The following is a 22,263-nucleotide window of genomic DNA, read 5'->3' as shown; positions in this document are numbered from 1 at the left end:
AAAAGTCATATCCTAAGAAAAGCAGTTTCTTAATGGTTTTTCTAAATATGTAGGGTTCTCTAATAATCTCAACATCACTAGTTAAACTCTTCCATTTCCGTGTACCTCTGTAAAGAACAGAAAAACATGAAAGGGAAGAAATACCTCTATGTACATGGAAGTAAACACCGCCCCTTGTGCCGTGAGCATGGATAGTAGACCTAATGCGCAATAAATAATTAAAACAACATGGCTAAATATCCTGTTACAATCCAAAAATAAACCACAATGCGAAGAATTCACGAAGGCCTGCAACCAGCAAAATTTTCAAAGCTGGGTAAATTTCCCGAACAGACTGACGTGTAGAAATACCTGCTAAAATCCTTACTGTATGATTTTGTTGAATTCTTATTTGTTTTAAGATAGAAGGAAAAGTAGAGAGCCAATCACCTGAACAATAAAGTGTATACGGATGTAGAAGAAAACAATAAAGATGACGAAGGAGAGGCTTAGGAAAAATCTTTGGAGTTTTTTCATTATATCTAGATTTCTTGCCAGAATTTTACGAGCTAAAATTACATGTTACTTAAAAGCTGTTTCATCAACTACAATTCCAAGGTATTTCAAAGACGCAGTCCGTTTATAACTCTATTAGACATATTTAGTTCCTTGATCCATGAGTAAAAGTCCTGTTATCACGAGAAAATAATAAAATTAGACTCAGCCATAGCCATGCTATTCCATAATTTGTTTACCCTCAGCCATATTACAATTCTATTAACTTATTCCTTCATTGACCTATGCATCAGCTCCGCCATCGTAGCTGTGTCATAAGCAAAAAGTGGAACTGTTTCATTAGTTGGGTTTACCGTTGGTTCATTTATTAGGTAACAAAAATCATTTAGACAATTTGGTAAATAATTAATAATTTACCAAATTTGATCCTAGAAATATCAATAACCTAGAACTGATCCTTGCGAAACATCTATTTCAACGCGGTTTTTTCCTGAAGAGGAATCATTTAGTTGGACATACTAGTAACGATTGCTTAAAAAGATTCTTAAAAAATTTGACGATTTTGCCATCAGACTTTTTTACACTTTCTTCAGACCCATCATACTTTTTAAGTAGAAGTTCATGATCCACCGTGTCGAAAGCTTTCATCAGATCTAAAAATATAGCATCTTCTTTAAAACCTTTATATAATGCATCATTAATAATATTTGAAAAATAAATCATCACCTGTTCCGTTTTCCCTTTTCTACGGAGCCCAAACTTTGTCTTTACCAGTAACTTAATAAAAAAAAAAAAAATTATCATTTTAGTGCTAAAACACTTCTCGAAACACGGGAAATAATGATTAGACAGATATTGGTCTATAGTTTCCTGAGTTACTTTAAATACCACACTTATGAATTACGGTTACACGGGCAACATCTTTATTTATTGATGACTAAAACTCTGAACTCTGAAACTCTGAATTACCCTTTCTGGAGAACTTGGGTAAATTGTCACTTTCTTTAATATTTAACCAAACTCATATAGGTAAAACTTCAGAGTGTCTACCTGCAAGTCCAGTGGACATTGTCTGTCAGGAGTCAACCCAAAAATCTCGGTCTCCCCCAATGCAATTCTAGTGGGCTTTCTCAGTAAGCCAAGGTTATATAATATGAACAATCTCAGTCGCCCTCGTACCTGGACGTCATGTGGACATGGTCGGTCATAAATCTTTGAATCATTTTTTGCTCTCCTATTGCTTTCAAATGGCTCATAGAATTGATAGACTTATTTGAATTACCCTTAATGTAGGCCTTTCTATCTTCAGTTTTGACCTAGGATAGATGGATCCTCGGACAAATTTCACATCAAGAAGTGACAAAAATCACTTATATAGAAATCTAAAAAAGTTGTGCCTGCTTTGCCTCTCGCAGAGACAATGTGTCTCGGCTTTACTCTAATTAGCTATGGCTCTCAAGCCTTTCAAGCCAAGCTGATAATTCAAAAATCAACGGGAATGACAACGGGAAAAAATTATATGCCAATCAGTGTTAATGCCTTTAATATTCACTAAAATGGAACAATATTGAATTCCAACATTTTTCAAATTTAAACCGTTGTTCATTTTAACGTTACTTGACGAATAATTTAGTGGACACTTTGGACGAAATTGTTGTGAATCGTATCATTGTTAGAAATGCGGTCTATTCATTTTTACCACTGCCATTCTAAAGACAATCTTATTCGCAGGTTACACTTGTGGTGTTGGAATTCCGCCATGTCTGAAAAATGATGATTTTTCCACCAACAGTAAAAGAAACATAAGATGGTGGAAAATATTTTTTCGATTATGGGCAACCAAGGGCTGTTTGTACTTGCCCACACTCAATACAATATTTCTGATTTGACAGATATTAACTATATCGAGAGGCAAACAGATGAAGATTTATAAGGTTCCTTTTCGTCTTTCATGATTTCAAGGGACTGTTGAAGATTAGTGCTATGATGCTAATTTTTTTATTATCAAAAATTGTATCAATCTTTGAAAATCTTTTGGTACCACAGAAAAGATGAAAACAAGTCTCAAAGCCCGTAATTAGAAAAGTCGATTATTTAACGCATAGGGATTATGTTTAAATAAATCCCTGTGGAAGTGTGGGTCACTGAACCATATTAAAAATCCTGAAAATAGTTAATAACAAACAGGAAAGCAATCTGCGTTTTCAGTATAGTGCTAATTCATATCGGCAAGATAGCTATTTTAATTATCATACTCATACCAACCATAGGTTTATTATTTGTGTTGTGGTGACGATCTTCTCCTGATCCTCCTCATAGTAATATGTTCACGTAGGGGCCTCCAATGTCTGACCTTGTGGCAGGATTTTGGTGGAATGTGCCGCTGAGGTCGGATGGACTAATGCAAGTAATGGCTGCCAAAGGAGTTGGTTCTCCTGAAAATATGAAGCAACAGCTATGGCGCAAGAAAAAGTCTTTTGAGGATCAATCTGAGGTGGTAAAAAGCAGCTTTTTAGCTTGTACCTCTTCTGAGGATCAAGTGCCGCTTGCCGCTCACAGATGGCGAGTGGTGGCTGACCCTTCCTTCTCTTTTGAAGGATGAGTGTTATCTATATAAGCCGATTTGAAGCTGGTGAGTGAGGTTTTCGGTTGGGGGAAAACAATGGTGGACCCCCGGACACAATCCAGGAATGCTCTTCTATAAAGGGGAAAAACCGATAGGGAAACCCTATCTCAAAATACCACACCCGATTGGACATCAATAGACCAGCAGTTATTGATTAAGTTTTGATGGTGCATCCGGCGGGCGTTTTTAGCATGAGCCTTGACTCATTTTTATAAATCCCCCCCATAGTTATAGTAACATTTTTAATAATCCACGTTGGCGCAAGACAATCCTTATTGATAAACGATGTCAGAAATCTCTTGATATATGCCATATTCTTTTAAAAGCCGACAGGAGATTTAGAATAATTCCTAGAATTTCTTTGGACGGGAAAGACACTTCTTATATTTCTTATTCTGAGGGGGGAACTGGTTGGGATTTCGTTTCATAATTGTTACGAAAAACTACTCCTTGACTCTCCGCAGGCACTGAATGATTCTAAATTTATTTTTCTATATATTTAAGTGCTTGTGGCAGAAAATGCTTTACCTCCTTCTAAAAGAACTTTAACTGTCCGTATTTTTCTCTATCGAACCCCACTTCATTAGATTTTGATTTTCTATATGTCATGAAGTTACTATAATTGAAACAAGAAAGGTTCTAAGAGAGTCTGTGATTTTACCTAGCAACATTATCTTCTAGAAATCCGCGTTTCTAGTAAAAAGCTATTGACCCTTCAATAGCTAAATAAAAGCTATTGAAGTTTTTCAACAGCTTTTAATGTCCATCTTTGCCTTCCTTTTGAGATGTTGAAATCATTGTTGAATGCTGAAAGGATTTATTTCTTTTTTTCTGCATCCAGTTTTTCCGTTTTTTCCCCTCGAGACACGAAAAACACAAGGTATTTCTGACTTGTTCACTTCAGCGCTGCTCTTTTTTAAATGAACCTGACCGAGAAACAAATAAGATGGGAGAGAGAAACTAGGCATCTCCGCCCTCTGGGAATTATTTGTATGCGGATCAGTCTTACTTTTATCCATTTATTTATGGATGTTCAAATTTATGTGATTATGCAAACTATTTTTTTTACATCCTCCATGGTGCTATACCTCTTAAAACTTAGAGCCTGAGGGAAAATCGAAACCTCTTGGGAGAACGATTCGAGTGAAAGTGGAACACCTGACAAATCTATTCTTTAAGTGATCAGTGCCTTCTTTTATAGGTGTTCCAACCGTGTTGTGTTTCTGCGCAATCGCCTTGTCTCTTCTTTGAACGGTGGCTCTAGTTGACATTATTCATCAGAGGCAAGATATTTGATGTGCTTGTAGATTGACGCCACATCAAATCTCTTATTTGGAGGTTGTAATTGTTTCTGGTTGTTGGTACTTCTCGCTCTTAAAATCCTGTTTTGGATCCTCTAGTTTTGGGGATGGACTTGTAAAAAGAGATGATATGTTCTTAATACTAAGAGGCAAACACAGCTTTCCCCCCCATGGAAACTGGATTGAACCGAAGTGTGTACTTTATAGATTATATTGAATTCAGATGAGCTTTATCTAATAAAGTTGATAGAAGCTTGAGAAAAAAAATAATAGGAAGGGGTATTTTAAAAATGGTATTTTTCCCCTTTTTATGTTATTATTGCTCCATCATCATACTATTCCTGTATTTTTGGTTATAAATAAAATATATATAATTAAAACTATTTAAAGCCAATATGATCCCAACGACTTAGATCCCTAATTCCCTTGATGCAAATTGTCTAATGGGATCGTTTATTTACAGCATATTCCCTATCATTTTGAAGTCCCGTTTTAACAATCAAATGGTATAATGAAGAGTAAAATGTCTTGAAAGTAGACATTTATTTCAGTTCTTGGCTTTGACATAAAAGAGAAACTGGAAAAGTGAATGTTCTTAATGCTAAGAGGCAAACACAGCTTACTCCCCCATGAGAACTGGCTTGAATCGAAATGTGTACTTTACAGGTTATTTTGAAATCAGATGAGCTCTATCTAGTAAAATCGAGAGAAGCTTGAAAAAAATAAGCTTGATACTGGAAATCGTACACACCATATCAATAATTATGAATACTAGAATCTTAAAAATGCGGATTCCAAAAAAAGAACGCTACTATCTTGAGCTGCTTAAAACACAATTAAGGTAAAAGATAAATAAATGAAATCACAAATCGTAACATCGCCGGTACAGGCCTCTCAGCAACCTACGACAAATTTGTCTCCAAGTTTCCTTGTGCCCCATATCAGAAATCTTACCTTCCATAGTATTCAAAACATGTTCTATGAAAAAAACTCACAAAACGCATAGTAATCATTGATGGTCTCCAAATTTGACTTTTTTTCGCCTCCCTTGACTTTCCTTGGTTGCTGCAACTAAGTGCTTTGGTCTTTATGCATTGTCATTCCTAGTTTATAATCGATTTTGAATGTAAAATAATATTTTGTTTTAGCATTTTCCACTCTTCCTTATACGAAGAAAATAATTAATTAATTTTCCCTTTATTAAGTCTAGTTTTCCCTTTTAGCTGTCACATTGTTTAATTCTCTGAGTGAGAAAACTAATCATTGTGTTAAGTTCATCACTTGATTTTTGATTTGTAGTTCATAAAGCTTCTAATTTTCGGTATTTCATATTCTTACCGCGGCTAGCTCAAATCCTTTGTCCTTCAGTTTATTATCCAAGACTGCAAAGTTTTTTTTTGCCTCCAATGCTCGGTATTCGGCCACCCAGACTTGTCTTACGTATTTTTCTCTCGCGCTGTTTCACCTACAATTTCTGCTTCTACATGATTAGGCCATTCAGACTTCGCTTGCCGATGACTGTCACGGTAGTTCAATTACTACCTCTAACGTTCGGTATTTGGTCACCTAGACTTTTTTTAGCCCATCTTTGTCCTACAGTTTTTCTGAGAGGTGATTCATGAGGAGTGGAAGAACTGGCAGGTCGTAGTCTGATTGGTTTTGACCATGGAAGAAGGGGAATCTAGAACATTAAAGTTAAAGTATGAGCTCTTTTTGCCAATTTCAAGGACCAGCACTCATTGGTTTCGTTTAGACGCGTTAAAGCATTTTTTTTTTTTTTTTAATTAAAAAAAAAGGTGGCTCTACAGTTCTTTACTTAGCAAAGTGCCAGATTGGTGGATTTTGTATCCCCTGATTTCACTCGCTTGCTCATAACTCCTGCCATCTTTTGCCTTTAGCCCTTGTCTGGCATCACTCCAAATCGGGAATTCTGAATATTTCACACACAGTCTTTTCTATTATGTAATATGGAAAAACCAGCCTTGTTTTTATAATTTGAGTTTTGTTTTTAGAGGAGGTCGGAAGAAAATACAGAAAACTGATGCAAACGAAAACAGCTTTGGAGTTGTCGGCTCTGCGAAATATTGGATGGGAAAAGACTATACTAATTTCATTCTGAAAGACTTTAGCAAACTTGATGAACCCTATGAAGGTATTTATGCGTAGATTTAAGTCAATTTGTATTTAAGCAAAGGTGCTTTTACTCGAATATGAAACTTTTCCTGATTCTACCACCTATTCTGGCTCCACTCTTTAATCCCGCTACCAACTGGTTCTCGATTCCAACTTAGATTCTTGGCAAATTTAAATGCTCTAATATTTCATTTTTTTCTGCAAAGCTATATTTATAGAAACCGTTTGACCATTCAAGCCTCAGTCAGTTATTCTTTCTACGTAACTAAGCCAGTTGAATTTAATTGTGTAACCATCTCCCATGTACCAATAACTCCGCCAGGTAAGTAAATTCCCGGCGCACAACTTACGATCGTGTCATTCCCCATTATTTCTTGGATTTGTACAGAGTTTCCAAGTAACTAATTAACCATGTCAATTTGCTTCTTAGCAAGGGGTGTAAGAGAAATTTTTATGGGGGGGAGGGGGAAGGAATGCAATTTTAGACTGTAATTTTTCAAATTTCCTTCCCCTTCACCCCCTGTGATTGGTCATTTCCATATTTTCCAAGTTACATTTACCGATTGGAAAAAAAAAATACTTCTGATATTAAATGTAAACTCTTTTTATTCTAAATAACGTAAAAAAAATTAATCCATAACGTGTCAAGGCGTTTACATTGTCATTACATTGATACATTGACTTTACATTGTCATTAAGGTTTTTTTTTCTGTGTTCAGATGTATTTCAAGTTCTGTGTTTTTATCTATTTGATTTTCAAAATGTATTTTCATCAAATAGTTTTCAAAGTAAAGTTTGATTTATAACCTAAAACATCAGACAAGTCAAACTTTAAACATACATTAACACAAATTTAGCCAAGTAAACAGAAACCTAAGCGACGATAAAACTTCTGATTTAATCCAGTCAATCAAAATGGTATTATTTATCGCGGATATTGGCAAATAACTCACTTTTTTGTTCTCAGGCATCTGATTTTAATTCTTATAATTTTTGGTATTTTGTTGAATTTTGTTTATCTTTTTTTGGCTGTTTTTTCGTTGGCTTTTTAATTGGTTTGTTGTATTTTCGCGTTTTTTTTGTTTTTTTTTGGTTTTTCCTTTTTCCTTGATGATAGAATTTCGTTCGCGCTGAAGAAGAGAGGCGGTCGTTCTCTCGAAACGTTCACTTTCTGTGTTTTCTTCAGTATTTTCGTTTGGCCTGAAAAAAAAGAAAGTATTATTGGTCGTTTTCTTTTTTTATGGTATCATCTATCTTGAGCAACAAGTAGAACAATAGAGAAATTTGTTATATAAGACAGCGGAATGTTGTGGAATGGAATGACAAAAAAACACACTAATAAAAAAAAGGAATTCAACTGTCTTATATAATAATAATAATAATAATAATAATAATAATAATATTTATTGCCCACAAACATACAAAAGTATAAACAGTGGAGTACAGAGAAAAAATTAATAAACAAAGCAAAACAAAAGTACACGTAACTCAACAATGGCAAGCACAACAAAGCTAATATAACAAAGAAAAACAGTATAATAAAATAGACTAACAGATCAGTAAAACAGACGAAGTAAAGCTGCATTGATAACTAGAAATATTTACAAACACAGTATAGACCGCCGCTCATCTTTCGCATTCATCAAATTCATCATTTATTAATAACACACAAAGATAACCCTATGGAGAAAAGAAAAAGCAAACGAAATTAACAAAACGACCAAAAAAAATTAAATACTTATGTATCCTACATAATACATAAAAACAAGAGAAAATACAACTAAACTAGAAAGATAACTTATAAGAAGAAGAAGATTATGGCACCATCGGTGCCATAATAAGAAATTATTCTTGCAGAGAGATCGGACATAGCGAGAAAGCCGATTTTGGATGGCCAAGTATCGATCAACAATGCCATATCTTTCACTAATCCTAGAGTTTCTAGTCCAGGGTGGTAGGCCTAACAAGAACTTGCAACAAAAAAAAATATAGAAAATTTACCCATTATTTTACTTGTTGTTTAAGCTGGAAAGGCAGTGTGGTCTTCGTCACTATTTATATCATTTATCTCTTTTAGACTTGATTGACAGAATAACAACACCAAGAATGCCTTGGCATGATGTTTGTGCAGCTGTTGGAGGGAGAGTAGCCAGGGATGCTGCCAGACATTTTATCGAAAGGTGGAATTTTGTCAAGGTATTGTGAATCTATTTATCTCCTCATTTCATTTTGAGTTCTAATGCAAGAAAAAATATTTAAAAATAAAATAGTAACAAAAAGAATCCTGTCAAGTTTTGTCCCATGTTAGAACGCTATTTTCGGCTTTATTTTGTTGAAGGTACAGACGCTTGGGTCTCTCTTAAAGTGTATGATGTCTGATAAGTGAAGTATCAGAAAACTTGTTGCAGTCTTGTTGAAACCTTTGAGCTTTGATGTGAAATTAATTGGTACCTCTAGCACCGTTGATGGGTTGTAGTTACTCAGCAGAACTGAAAAAAAGAACTCAAAATAAGCTAAATTCTAGTTTAATAAAATCTTAGTTTAACTTCAAGATCCAAGTATTTTTGGATTTAAGGTAAAATTTTGACAACTACTTTTTTTTAGACTTTTTTGTTAAGGTATATGTTCATTCTAAAACAGGGGAGTTTGCGACAATTCTTCAGCTGTAACTAACACACAAAAAGACAAAACCCTCATATCGTTGGGTTCATTAGTCACAGATCTTCATGGAGCCAGAAGTATGGTATTAAATAAGCTTTGTATTGGAATAGGATCCAAATTTACTAAAAAAAAAATATAGGAAAATTGTTAGTTTTTCAATAAATTTCAATCAATAGTAAACGTATTTTCCATATAAAAAAAAACTATGCATTCTGAATTTTGAAAACTTAGTTCGTTAGATGATAGAGCTCAATCTTAGCCATAGAATGACACTAAAATTGTTGTCTTCAGTTGATATATTTAAACTGTAAAAGAGGAGAAAAAAAAACACCCAAAATTACACAAAGAACATAAAACTTAAATATATTAATGTTAGGGCTAGGTTATTAGGCAGAACATGGGCTATTTCAAGAATACACACAATATTCAAAGCGTGCCCTCTTGAAATTTTTTTTATCATTGTCCCAATGTAGGGTAAAAGTAATAAAAACTAATACCATCAAGTAAATATATTAAATTCAATAAACAAAATGAATAAATATAATGAATGAATTGTTTTTGGTTTTGTAATTAGCTATAGGAATATGCTGGCTAATGGTCGATGTTTCTGGTAGTTTTTCCTTACAGATAGTTTCATCAATTCGTCACACTATATAAGCCTTTAAATATTTTTTCCACGGTTAATTCTATCAAACCAATGGTCCTAGAAAATTAGAAGAAGGCTCATTGGAACTAAAATTAAAATCATACAGCCCTTCATGTAGCAACAAAAATTGTGCTACTGTAAACTGGTTCTGTTTGCCATTTTGTGGTACAAAACAACAACTTGGTTCGGAAAAGGAAGAAAATCTATCCACGCAAAATTCTGCGATTGGAAATACCAATTTGAAAATACTAAAATGTTATATATTGAGCTGACCAATATAGGTCAATATATGACCAATGGTATGACCAACATATGACCATTGGTAGTAATGTCGTGCGGTTGTTTCTTAAGATTCACTTAGTCAATACAAAAAAAAGCCCCGTCAATATATATACAGGGTGGGCCAAAATTCACTGACGCATTTCATTTTTAAGTAACTTTTTTATTTTAACAGTTATATGCTTGAAATTTTAGTATCATAAAGTCAAGGCGATGGAAATTGATTTTCTATCACGTAGGTATACTGTACGTTGTACGTACTTTGTACGTATACTGTATCACGTTATATACTGTACTTTTTACGGTACTGAATTTCTCCATAATTAATTTCCAGGATTTGAAAAAAATAAAATAAAGAAAATAAGAAATATTAAGAAATAAAAAGATATTGAAAAATAAAACAGGGTCAGTGACTTTTGGCCTACCCTGTATTAAAGATTAAATTTATCGACATTTATTTTAATTTATTTTAAATCCTAATTCATTTTAATTTGTTATTAAATTTGAAACCTTTGATTTGTTTATCTACATTTATTTAATTTTTTATTTTGCTAAGTTGATTAATCTGAGGCTTGATAAAATTATGTACAGTCATGTATACTTGCCCATTGGCATTTCTACGGGATGATAGCTCCCATCTTATAGCCGAAATACCTTTTTTCTGTGTAACATAAAATATTACATTCAAATGCTTACCATCACAAAAGTGAGTAGGTATTTAGAGCCCTTAAGTACCACCTGGAGATTCTGCAGGAGGGGATCAAGAGCTTTGTTGTTACAATGATTTCAATGGGAATATTTCATAATTTTCTCTTCACAATGATCGCTACCAGGAAATTTCCATTAACTTACATGGGAATAGTTTTCACTGTACAATCAAACAGTTCGTGGTAACGAACTGTAGTAAGGAGCGACCCGGCTCAATAGTAAGCAAAACTCTAAAAAATTGAATTTTGATATCAATAGCTACATCAAAAGAATCGCATTTTAATGCTGATTTTAAATATATAAGTTTCATCAAGTTTAGTCTTACCCATCAAAAGTTACGAGCCTGAGAAAATTTGCCTTATTTAGGAAAATAGGGGGAAACACCCCCTAAAAGTCGTAGGATCTTAACGAAAATGACACCATCAGATTCAGCGTATCAGAGAACCATACTGTAGAAGTTTCAAGCTCCTATATACAAAAATGTGGAATTTTGTATTTTTTGCCAGAAGACAAATCACGGGTGCGTGTTTATTTGTTTTTTTTTTTTTTTTTTTTTTTTTTCCCAGGGGTCATCGTATCGACCAAGTGTTCCTAGAATGTCGCAAGATGACTCATTCTAACGGAAATGAAAAGTTCTAGTGCCCTTTTTAAGTGACCAAACAAATTGGAGGGCATCTAGGCCCCCTCCCACGCTCATTTTTTTCCCAAAGTCAACAGATCAAAATTTGAGATAGCCATTATGTTCAGTATAGTCGAAAACCATAATAACTATGTCTTTGGGGATGATTTACTCCCCCGCAATCCCTGGGGGAGGGGCTGCAAGTTACAAACTTTGACCATTGTTTACATATAGTAATGGTTATTGGGAAGTGTACAAACGTTTTCAGGGGGATTTTATTTTGTTTGGGGGTGGGGTTTAGGAGAGGGGGCTATGTTGGAGGATCTTTCCTTGGAGGAATCTGTCATGGGGGAAGAAAAATTCAATGACAAGGGCGCAGGATTCTCTAGCATTACTATAAGAAAACAATGAAAAATAAACATGAAAACGTTTTTTCAAATGAAAGGAAGAAGTAGCATTGAAACTTAAAACGAACAGAGATTATTACGCATATGAGGGGTTCTAAAAATACTTTAGCATAAAGAGCGAGGTATTTAGGAGGAGATAAATACCTTGCTCTTTATGCTAAAGTATTTTTTTGTAATTTCTACTATTTATTCTACGGCCTTTCTGATTCAGGGGTCATTCTTAAAGAATTGGGACAAAACTTACGATTTAGTGTATAGAGCGAGGTATTAACGAGGGTACAAATCCCCTCGTATACATAATAAAAATATAAGGTTATGAAAGTTTGTTACGTAAGTTTATTCTTAAGTTACGTATATTTTTTACTAATAAAAACGTTCGTTAAAAATTAAAAGTTCTAGTTGCCTTTTTAAGTAACCGAAAAATTGGAGGGCAACTAAGCCTCCTTCTCCACCCCTTATTTCACAAAATCGTCTGATCAAAACTAATAGAAAGCCATTTAGCCAAAAAAAGAATTAATATACAAATTTCATTTTAATAATTATGTGCGGAGAGCCAAAAGTTTTAATGCATTAATTCAAAAACGTTCAGAAATTAAATAAAAAAAAACTAATTTTTTTAGCTGAAAGTAAGGAGCGACATTAAAACTTAAAACGAACAGAAATTACTCCGTATATGAAATGAGTTGTCCCCTCCGCAATCCCTCGCTCTTTACGCTAAAGTTTGACTCTTTGCCACAATTCTACTTTTTAAAACAATTTAAAGCTTTAGCGTAAAGAGCGAGGGATTGCGGAGGGGACAACTCATTTCATATACGGAGTAATTTCTGTTCGTTTTAAGTTTTAATGTCGCTCCTTACTTTCAGCTAAAAAAATTAGTTTCTTTTATTTAATTTATAAAGTGTTAATGTTTAGTTTGAGGCATTGACCCCCTTGAGGAGTCCATGGAAACATCCTAAAAAATTAATTCGTTGAAGAACCCACCTTGAAAATCGTCAAAATGACGTCCTTGTATTTCATTATTGATGTTTCAAATCCCTTCCCTCTTTTAATAAATATTTGAGGAATGCGCTTTTTTGGTGATGACTACAATTTTTAATGCATTTTTACAGGAATGCTTAAATTTTAAGAAAATTGAAATGTGCTTGAATTGTAAGAAGCGGGTTGAAGGAAGGAGTAGTAGTCTCCTTCACACTTAATAAAGCTTTGAATGAAACATTTTCATAGCAACAATTAAACAGCTAAAGTAACCGAGCACGTGAGGAACAGCTTCATCCGGCGCTGCACTTCTGTCTGAAACGATCCTCTTTGGGATATTATTCCTGCGGGGATTTAAGCCTCTGTTGAGTCCTTCAAACGAAGGTTCAGCAGACATTTAAAACCATAATGTGAAGGTACGAGGTATAAGAATAGCGGCATATCGGATTCCTATAAGTACCTGGCGCCTTGAATATAGGAATAAAAAAAGGAAGAAAAACAAAAAAAAGCTATGGACGAAAAATTATTACAAAATGGAACAAAGATTTATCGATAACTGATTTATAGAAAGTTTTCATCTTCTTTTTTGAAGTAGTTGTAAGGAGATGAATGAATGATTGTATTTAGTGACTAAACCTGGACATAGTATTTCACTATCTAATCTACAAAATACAGTATTGTAGATGAATGTACCGTAACTTTTAAGTAACATAGGGATATAAAACGAGCTCTTCTTTACAATTTCATCGTCAATGTTTACATTTTTTTTTAAGATCACAGTTGCCAGTGTTTTTGGATTATACTAGCCAAAATGGTGAAAATTTCTAGTTCAAATTTACCTAGTTTGGGTTTATTTCACCAAAGACAAATCCAACCTTTTTTAATTTTCATAGTTTTGATCTATAGTCGAATTTGCAACTCAATAGTACTAACGTGATTCTCCAAGTGACGGTTGCCCGACTTTCTTGGATAATGCTAACCCAAATGGTGAAAGTTGTTAGTTCAAATAGCTAATTTTGGTTATTTTTACTAATGGCTAATGAAACCTTATTCAGTCTTCATGGTTTTAATCTTTTACCAACTTTTGAACTCATTAAGAGAATATTTTTAAAATGTTCTAGCTAAATATGGTTTTTACTAGCCGAATCGGTAGAAACTAATGCAACATGGCAGCACTGCTTCTGATGCCATTATTGTAGAAAATTATTAATTTCTCCTTACTTGAAAACCATTCCACGCTTCACAGTTAAGAGCAAGACCATGTGTGTTCACAAGTTAGCGTGTATTTCTTTTTGAAAACATGAAAAATCGCTTTGTGTGAGAATAGGAGTAGAAGAGGAACTCAGGGAGGTTTTATAGCTAATTTTCCTTTCTTTGTCAGTTGCAATTTAATAGTTGATATAGTGGTTCAGGTTCATCTCGGATATGAAGGACTTGAACAGCTGAATAATAAAAGGATCTGGTTTGTACAACTCTTAAGAACCAATTTCCAATATAGAATTTTTTTTTATCAATATGCAACAATAACCTCTGGGCCATAGTTAAAATTTTATGATACCTTCTCATAAATAGGCTCTTCAGTAACTTTTCTTTTCATAATTCAAATTACTATTCAAAAGAATCCAATAACCGCATAATATTTCTGAAAAGCAGATTAAACTTAAGAAAATTTATTTATGAATATTTTTACCATTTTAAGTTCTTCCAAAGCTCTAAAAGCTTTGGGACACAAATTATTTTTTTTTGCCTTTTGGCTTAGCTAGGGTAGTTAATTACGCTAAGCACTCTAAAGTTTTCCATAATATAGAAAATATGACCCTGGAAACAGTTTTGTTTCTTACTTTAAAGAGATTATACTTATTTTAATTTTTTTTTTACCATGAACCCATTTTTAGAATGAAAATGCTAGGAAACGCATATAAATTAACATAAAAGGAGCCATTAAGGATTCGATTTGAATATTATTTTTCGTGGGTTTTGGATATTATTTCTCTTCAGCTTTGAAAGTTTCTTAAGTCTGATACTCTTTTGACTCTTCTATATATGTTAGTTGAAGTATTGCTTGATATGTTATTGATTTAAATATGGTGTTTCTCTGTTATGCTACATTTTGATTTTACAGACTTCGAAAGTGAAGAAAAACTTTACATATCCATTTTTGGTACCAAAAAGCTACGTTGATCTCAAGGAAAATATTCCATCATGGATAACCCGCCATTCAGCTGTTGACTGCCAGGTAGACTATGAAATTTGATTTCCATTTATTATAGTATATCAGGCCCAAGAATAATCTGAGAAGTTTTATTCCGGACGTTAAACAAGTACAGTAAACCCTAAGTTTTCAGAGTTGCGTTTTTGCGTAGAAATGACCGTTTTAAGGTTTCCGTCAGGTCTCATCTATGTTTTGGAGTGCGTTCTTGTACTCCACTACAAGAGTTGGAGTGCGTTCTTTGGAGTGATAGTTCAGTAGCTCCGACTAAAAGACGTTCGTACAAAAACGTCTTCTACCCAATCCCTTGTGTTTAGTTGATATGTTTTGCCTTTTTAACAGATGGAAGGAACGGATTTAATGTCAATCGTACCCGCTCTTTTCTGTATTCACTATTCGTGAGGCCTTTTGATTCAGAATAAAAGACTTAGCTGTGTGGATCTAGGGTAGTACTCATATTCTTGCTGTGAATTAGGAGGGTTTGCTAAGAAAGTGAACCAAATCCAGAAATGACTAAATTTTCATATATAAGCTTTCATAGCAAGCTACTATAATTGAGTAGCCTAGTTACTAAATTAAATAGCTACGTTAGTTGCAGCCTTGAAGAGTATTGGCAACTGATAAGGTAGAAAATTCAGCTTTATCTCCGAGCCAAAAAATAACGGACACCATCTAGCGTTCGTATTTTTAATTTGTATTTATTTTATTTATCTCTTTTTTACTTTTGATTTATATTGGGCCAAAAATAAGGGTCCAATCTCCTCAATATGATACAAAAAGTGCATTCATGCTCATTCTTTATTAGCCTGTGTTCTTCTTGTTAATGTTATTCTTGCTATTTTATAATGCAGATAAGACAATTTAAAAGCAAATTATAATTTGCCTTCTTTTAGAAAATTTCAGGTTGAATCTGAAAAAAAATTAATTTAATACAAATTTTGTTAAGTTAGGATTAATTTAACTTCATTAAGGCGTTTTAAATTAGGGATTATCAACAATGCACTATGAGGGGCATTAGTAGTCCTAGTTTTCATCAAGCCCACAATGCTAAAGATTGTCTTTTATTCAGTATACTTTTTTCTTCGGTAAAAAAAATGTGTCTCTTTTTTTGCTAATTCTATGTGTTTTTTCGGGCATCCTCTAATCTTAGAATTGAAATGCAACATTGACTTTCAAGGTCGATTTGTCATTTGCAAGGTTAAAATTAAATGTAAGCTATGAAATAGGGTTTATAGCCTGTTTATTAGAGCCTATGCTTCGTGGGTGTCCACAATATTCTTTACTATCCTTATAGGCTATTGTTATCCCTATGCAAAATAAATAAAACGAATAAATATGCTAAAGATTTGCTAACCAAGCTAAGGAAAATCCAATCAGTACTTAGAAAACGGCTACCCATAAAACTTTTATATAAAGTTTGACACAAAAATTGAAATTTTCGAGGTTAAAATGTAAGATTCCAAATACCTTAAAGTCCTTAAAGTCTTAAAGTCTATATATGTATTTATAGTATTTATGTATTAATAGTATGTATATGTATTAATAGTATTTATATATTAGAGTCTTTTATGGAAACCTTATCTTGTCTTTTACAATCAAAAATAAAAATTAAATTGGATTTCTAAGGTTAAATGCAAGCTATTAGGTCCCTAACTCTATGCTTTTGTAAAATATAGCCCCATTATGTATTTTTTTTATGTGGTCTATAAAAAAGCAACAAAAATGTATCTAAAATTAAGCTACAAATGAGTTCAGCTACTAAAATAAAAATAACATTAAGGCTTGTGTTGCCTGTGCAATTTTATACTGTTTTACTACGGTCTTAATATATCCACGGAAGACAACTATTTTGCTGTCGTTGCATAGTTGAGACTAATTTCTATCCTTAATTATATTTTTTAAATTTGGTGTGCATAGTTTTTTTGATGGAATATGTTTTGGATATTCGTTGAAAACTGCTGAAAGAAGGACAATTTTCTCATTTCTTAAGCAATTAAATTCACCCATTGAATTTAATATATTTACTTAATTGCATTCTTTTTTTTACTTTCACCCTATATTAGGGCAGAGATAATTATTTTAGCCCGAGGGTACGCTTTGTATGTTTGTGTGCATCGCTGAAAATAGCCCATGTTCTACACATTAACCTAGCTTTAACTTTATTATATTATATCTTCCCTGTGTAATTTTGGTTTTTATTTTTCTCTTCTTCAATATTTTTAATATATTAACTGAAGACAACAGTCCGTAGCTAAAATATAGTTCTACCGTCTACCGAACCACATTTTTAAAAAAGTGGTGTGCATAGTTTTTTAGATGGAAAATATGTAGAATATTCGTTGAAAATTGTAAAGAAAAGGACAATTTTCCCATTTTTTAAGTAAATTTAGATCCTTCTCAAAGAAAAAGTTTAAGCAATGTTATAATTCCGGCTCGGTGAATGGATAGGTTCGAGACTAGTGAATCCAATCTGAGGCTAATGTTTTTTGTATATGTTGCAGGACTTGTTTCGGAGCGAACATATACCTTAAACTGAAATTGAACATATTTCCAAAATTGTATGTTAGCTACCAAGTGCCTTAAATTGGATTTGCAAAATTAAGTTTATAAAAACTTAATTATTCAGTAAATTGTCTCAATTACTTAAAGATGAAAATTAATTAAATTTATGGTAAAGTCATGGAATGCAAAAACTAAAATTAATATTTCGTATCTCAAAAAATTGAAATTAAATTAGATCTCCAAGATGAATGCTAGATAGCAAGTGCCTAATGCTATTAAATTGAACTATATAAGGCTAAAAGAACTTCAGGTGAAATATAGTTAAAATTTAACCTAATGTCGCAAAACCCTGGAAAATGAAAATCAAGTTTCATCTAATTATGTTCCTGGTATAATCTATTTGCAAATAAAGCTGTATCTATTTGTCTTTTTCTAAACATTGAGCTATGTGGTGAATAAGATTGTTCTTCTGAAGCTCAACCAGTCAAGATTCACCTAGAAGGTTAGTTTTGTACCACGCCCATTAAGATGCATGTAGTGATTAATTTAGTTTCCCAGATTTCTGGGCCAGTTTTTGAGGAAAAGCTAACTGTAGACGCACTCGTTTAGAGTGCGTCTGCACGAATTTGTTTTTGTAAGTTGACACCTTCTGTAATACTATCTCTAAGTAGCAGTTCACATACGAGTTACATATGCCTTTACAACTATACTATGCGCGTCCACTTACACAATTTAAGGTTAGAATTCAGCCAAAACAAGATTTGCACGGAAATTTATGCTATGTAATAAGCAATCTAGTATTTGAAGTAGATACAGGGGGCAAAAGAGAGAGGGTAGATATCTTAGCCCCCCCCCCCCCCCCCCCTTTAAGAAAACTAAAAATTCTCACAAAGTTTAAAATTCTGCAATATTGTGACAAAAAAATGAGGCAAAGGAAGAGTGAGAAGGGGAGGGAGGGATAGACACAGCGACGGAAGTTATTTGTGATTGCTCTGAGTCGAACCGAGGGGTGTATCTCAAATTATTTTTCAAAAATAAATGTTGTGCTGCTAAGAGTTTTGAAACGTTCTTTTATCCCCTGATTGGATTAGTACTGTTGTATTTACTTCATAGACGCAGGCTAGACTGACATCGATCGGAATATAAATATATCACGATCTCTTGTTCTAACACTCCCTAATGTAGTCTTATCGAATATATGTAACATAGAGGATTTGCCTAATGGATCGGATAACAGGGCTCCCATCCAGTAAGCAATAAGGCTGGGATAGGGCTATGCTTACAAGTTTTGAGTTTGATTCCCCTTTTTAAGCACCCAAAAGGAACAGAGGGCAACCTGGCATTTTTACAACGTCTTATGTGCATTTGGGTGCCCCCGAAGCCTCAGTTGACTATAATTTGAAATTCAAGATCTACGATTTTAATGAGAACTCTGTAGAGTATAAAAACATGCCCCCAAATACAATACGATAAGTCCAATCTTAGGAGTAAGGACCCTTAATTATGGTTGTGGCTTGTTTGAATAGAGTTCTCGTAGGCACACTTCAATGGAAAATGAACATTCATACTTGTCATAGTCACACAATGATTTTCAATCTGTACTACGTAAGGGACCAAAATGGGGCCCAATGGTGTGTACTTCCCTTTGTCTCATCAAAACTGTAGTTTCTGGGCCCTCTAATGCAAATCTGAGGAGCATTATGCAACACAGTCGCCCAAACACAAAACAAGGGAAGAGTTTGTTTCACAAATGGTATACATCATCCATCTTTTTAAAATGAAAATCCCACACTGATTTTCAGTTAGTAAGAATGTAGGGCGCAAACTAGGGTTCTGTGGCATATAATCCCTTACTGTTCATTTCTTCCCCTTTTGCAGTTATGACTTTTCACTTTTTTCGACGCATAATCATTACGGGACTATTCAGGTAGTAGTCCTAAAGACTAAATTTTTTTCAATATCGCAGTATAACTGTCGCAGTGTAAATCGGAAAGCGCTCCAAATATATTTCAAAATTGTTTAATATCCACCAAAATCGGTTTATAAGTATTTTTGAGGTCTGTGGTTACAAATCTTTGGCTAATACTGAAATATAAACGTCTAAAATTAAAAATTGCAATATTTCACCAACGGTGAATGTTTCACACCAATGTTGAAATCAAGTCACGCAAGGGTTTTCATTCTGTATGATTGTAGGGTCAAAAATGAGGCCCCTTGGCCACTTCAAACTCCACCCGTCCTCCCCCTCTTGCCCGAAATTCTTACATATAAACAAGTCTTAAATCTTCCAATTCACGACCAGAGGGGTCAATTAGGATAGAGTTCCCTTTTGTTACCCCCTCTAGATTTTTTTCCTGCCCCATAAAGTTCAAAAATGCCTTTTTGTTTAGTTCATGGAAAAAAAAATTGAAGAAGAACAAGACTGCTAATTGAAGAATACGTTTTGCCCTGCCTATATTTTTCGTGAATTGGCGTCACTGGTTATGATAACTTAAGGCTTATATGGGTGGTTCTCTAAAAAAGGCTTATATGGGTGGTATACGAACCGTACTTCGTGACTCACTTACCAGGTCTTCAGCATTTATCTTGGCATATCCGTGATAAAATAAATTAAAACGAAAGAAATTATTTAAAAAAAAAAAAAAAAAAACGGCGCGAAACCATTCAAACTCTGAAACACCAAAATATCAATGATCAAATCTTGATCATTGAAAATCATTTAAACTGTTATTGTCCTAGATGAAAACGCACCGAGTGTTTTAAAGTTTGAAGGTAATATTGCGGATCGAATTCAAATTCGAAATTTATTAAGTTCATATTTAACAAATAGTTTTGGTTTTCATCAAAGTTGGTGATAAGAATTTACGGCGTTGTCAATTACGTATCTTCTGGCAGTGTCGCATTATGGAAGTCTAATGTCAAAAAGTAAAAATTTTACAACTAGGGCTTGATTTTTTTTAAATTTGCAACTTAAGGTTAATATTGCAATATTGAAGTCTGAAATTCTTATGCTGACATTTTTTATTCCTTTTCCTGCGACTACGACTACCACCACCACGTTTTTGTTAGTTTTATTATTTTACTTTTAATTAGTTTTAGATATTAATATTAATAAGAATTATTAGCCAACAGGTCGTTCGCGTTGGGGGTTGGATGACGTCATAAAGTAAGATTTAAGGAAAATGGGAACTTCTTGGGAGGGTATAAAGAAGGAGGCTTTGAATAGGGACGGAGGTGTGGCGTGTGTAGCCGTGTTGGCCTTAAGTGCCTTGGTGCTGTGGTGAGTTGTTACTAGTAGTAGTGGTATTAGCCAACATTTGTGCTATTAATGTAAGCTAAAACTATGTAAGATACAAAACTATTATAATTGTCCTTTTCTTAAACAACGTCCCGCTAAGGAGTACCTGGTGGCTTCAGTAAAAATCTACTTAAACCCTTCTATAACACAGGTGATAAGAGTGAGTGTGGTAATTATAGAGGCATCAGCCTGGATTCTGTAGGTATCAAAATACTTAGTATGATGATAATTTCTAGACTTGGAGATGCTGTAGATAAACTTTTAAGAGAAGAACAATGTGGTTATTGGAGGGGGAGAGGAAATGTCGGCCAAATGTTCGCTCTTAAATTAATAATTGAGAGGTATTGAGTCATTAAATCTTTTGATACTCAATTTATAGATAATGAACAAATGTTTTATTCAGCTGATAGAAGAGCTGTAGGGAGACTCCTGTCATTTACATTTTTAGTAAAGATGACTGGGGTATTGTTGAAATTAGAATAGCCTAGGCCCAGGATGTTTTTTCAAAGTTGAAAAAAAACAGGGAAAAATTAATAAGTCTGCGAACCAAGAACCAAGTGGTCAAGTTTGGTTTCGAAGCGTGGGTGCTCCAAAAAACGGAGGAGGCTTTGCTAGATGTTTTCAAGAGAAATTACCTACGGATTGGTTTGGGTATCGGACTGACTGACTTTATCTAAAACAATAAGCTGCACGAAAAACGTGGTTGAAAGGGCTATAATTAGAGAAAGGTTGAGATGGCCAAGACATGTTCTGAGGACGAATTACGACAGATTGCGAAAAAGTTTTCTTTTCGACTAGCCGTCTAGGGCCATACGAAAAGCAAGTTGCCCCTGAACAATGTGGGAGGATGTCGTAAGGGAAAACGTTAGGAAAACAGAAACTTCTTGGGAGAGTGTAAAGAGGGGTAGATTGGGATGGGGGAGGAGTGTGCGTAAGTTTGTTGGCCTCAGGTGGCCTGGGGCTGCAGTAAATTGTTAGTAATGATATTAGTAGTAGTACTTCCTTTATGAGCAGTAAAGTGCGAATAAAAATATAAAAAAGCAAATACTCGCATGTATTAGATATAAAACCTATGTTTAAGAGAAATTGTGCATGACAGTTAAGCCAAGCGAAGTAAATTCTGCGGTTATTTTCTATTTTCATTACGATACTTAAAGGTCAAATGCTGCTCAATTCTCTAGGAATTACTTTTTTTTTAACAATATATTTGAACAATTAATTTACCTCCCTACTCTGTTGTTTAATAAATGTTTTCAGTGGTTTCTTTCTTTTAAATATATTTCTTTTAATCCACGCTATTCGTTCAGTTTTCAACAAAGTTTAAGTGGCATTTCAACCTTTTGGGAAGTTAGAGGAGAGGCAGCGCCATGACTGTTTTGGGTGAAAGGGTTTTGACATAAAAGT

General features: G+C 33.9%; 1 protein-coding gene and 1 long non-coding RNA gene across 2 annotated transcripts in view; one reads left to right on the top strand and one right to left on the bottom strand.

Moving 5' to 3' along the window:
• Nucleotides 1-22,263, bottom strand: part of LOC136038640 (uncharacterized) — a 133,527-nt gene that overhangs the window by 25,317 nt on the left and 85,947 nt on the right. The gene's annotated exons all lie outside the window — the stretch shown is intronic.
• LOC136038636 (phospholipase D1-like) overlaps nucleotides 1-22,263 on the top strand; it is a gene marked incomplete in the record, with an annotated part of 372,020 nt that overhangs the window by 308,583 nt on the left and 41,174 nt on the right. The window contains 3 exon segments of the mRNA XM_065721881.1: nucleotides 6,435-6,574; nucleotides 8,633-8,751; nucleotides 14,973-15,086. Of these exon segments, the coding sequence (XP_065577953.1) occupies nucleotides 6,435-6,574; nucleotides 8,633-8,751; nucleotides 14,973-15,086 (373 nt within the window).

This window comes from Artemia franciscana, chromosome 18 (genome assembly GCF_032884065.1).
Source record: "Artemia franciscana chromosome 18, ASM3288406v1, whole genome shotgun sequence".
In the NCBI taxonomy this organism is placed as follows: domain Eukaryota; kingdom Metazoa; phylum Arthropoda; class Branchiopoda; order Anostraca; family Artemiidae; genus Artemia; species Artemia franciscana.
Note: the sequence above shows the minus strand (reverse complement) of the source record. Positions and strands in the feature narration are given on the sequence as shown.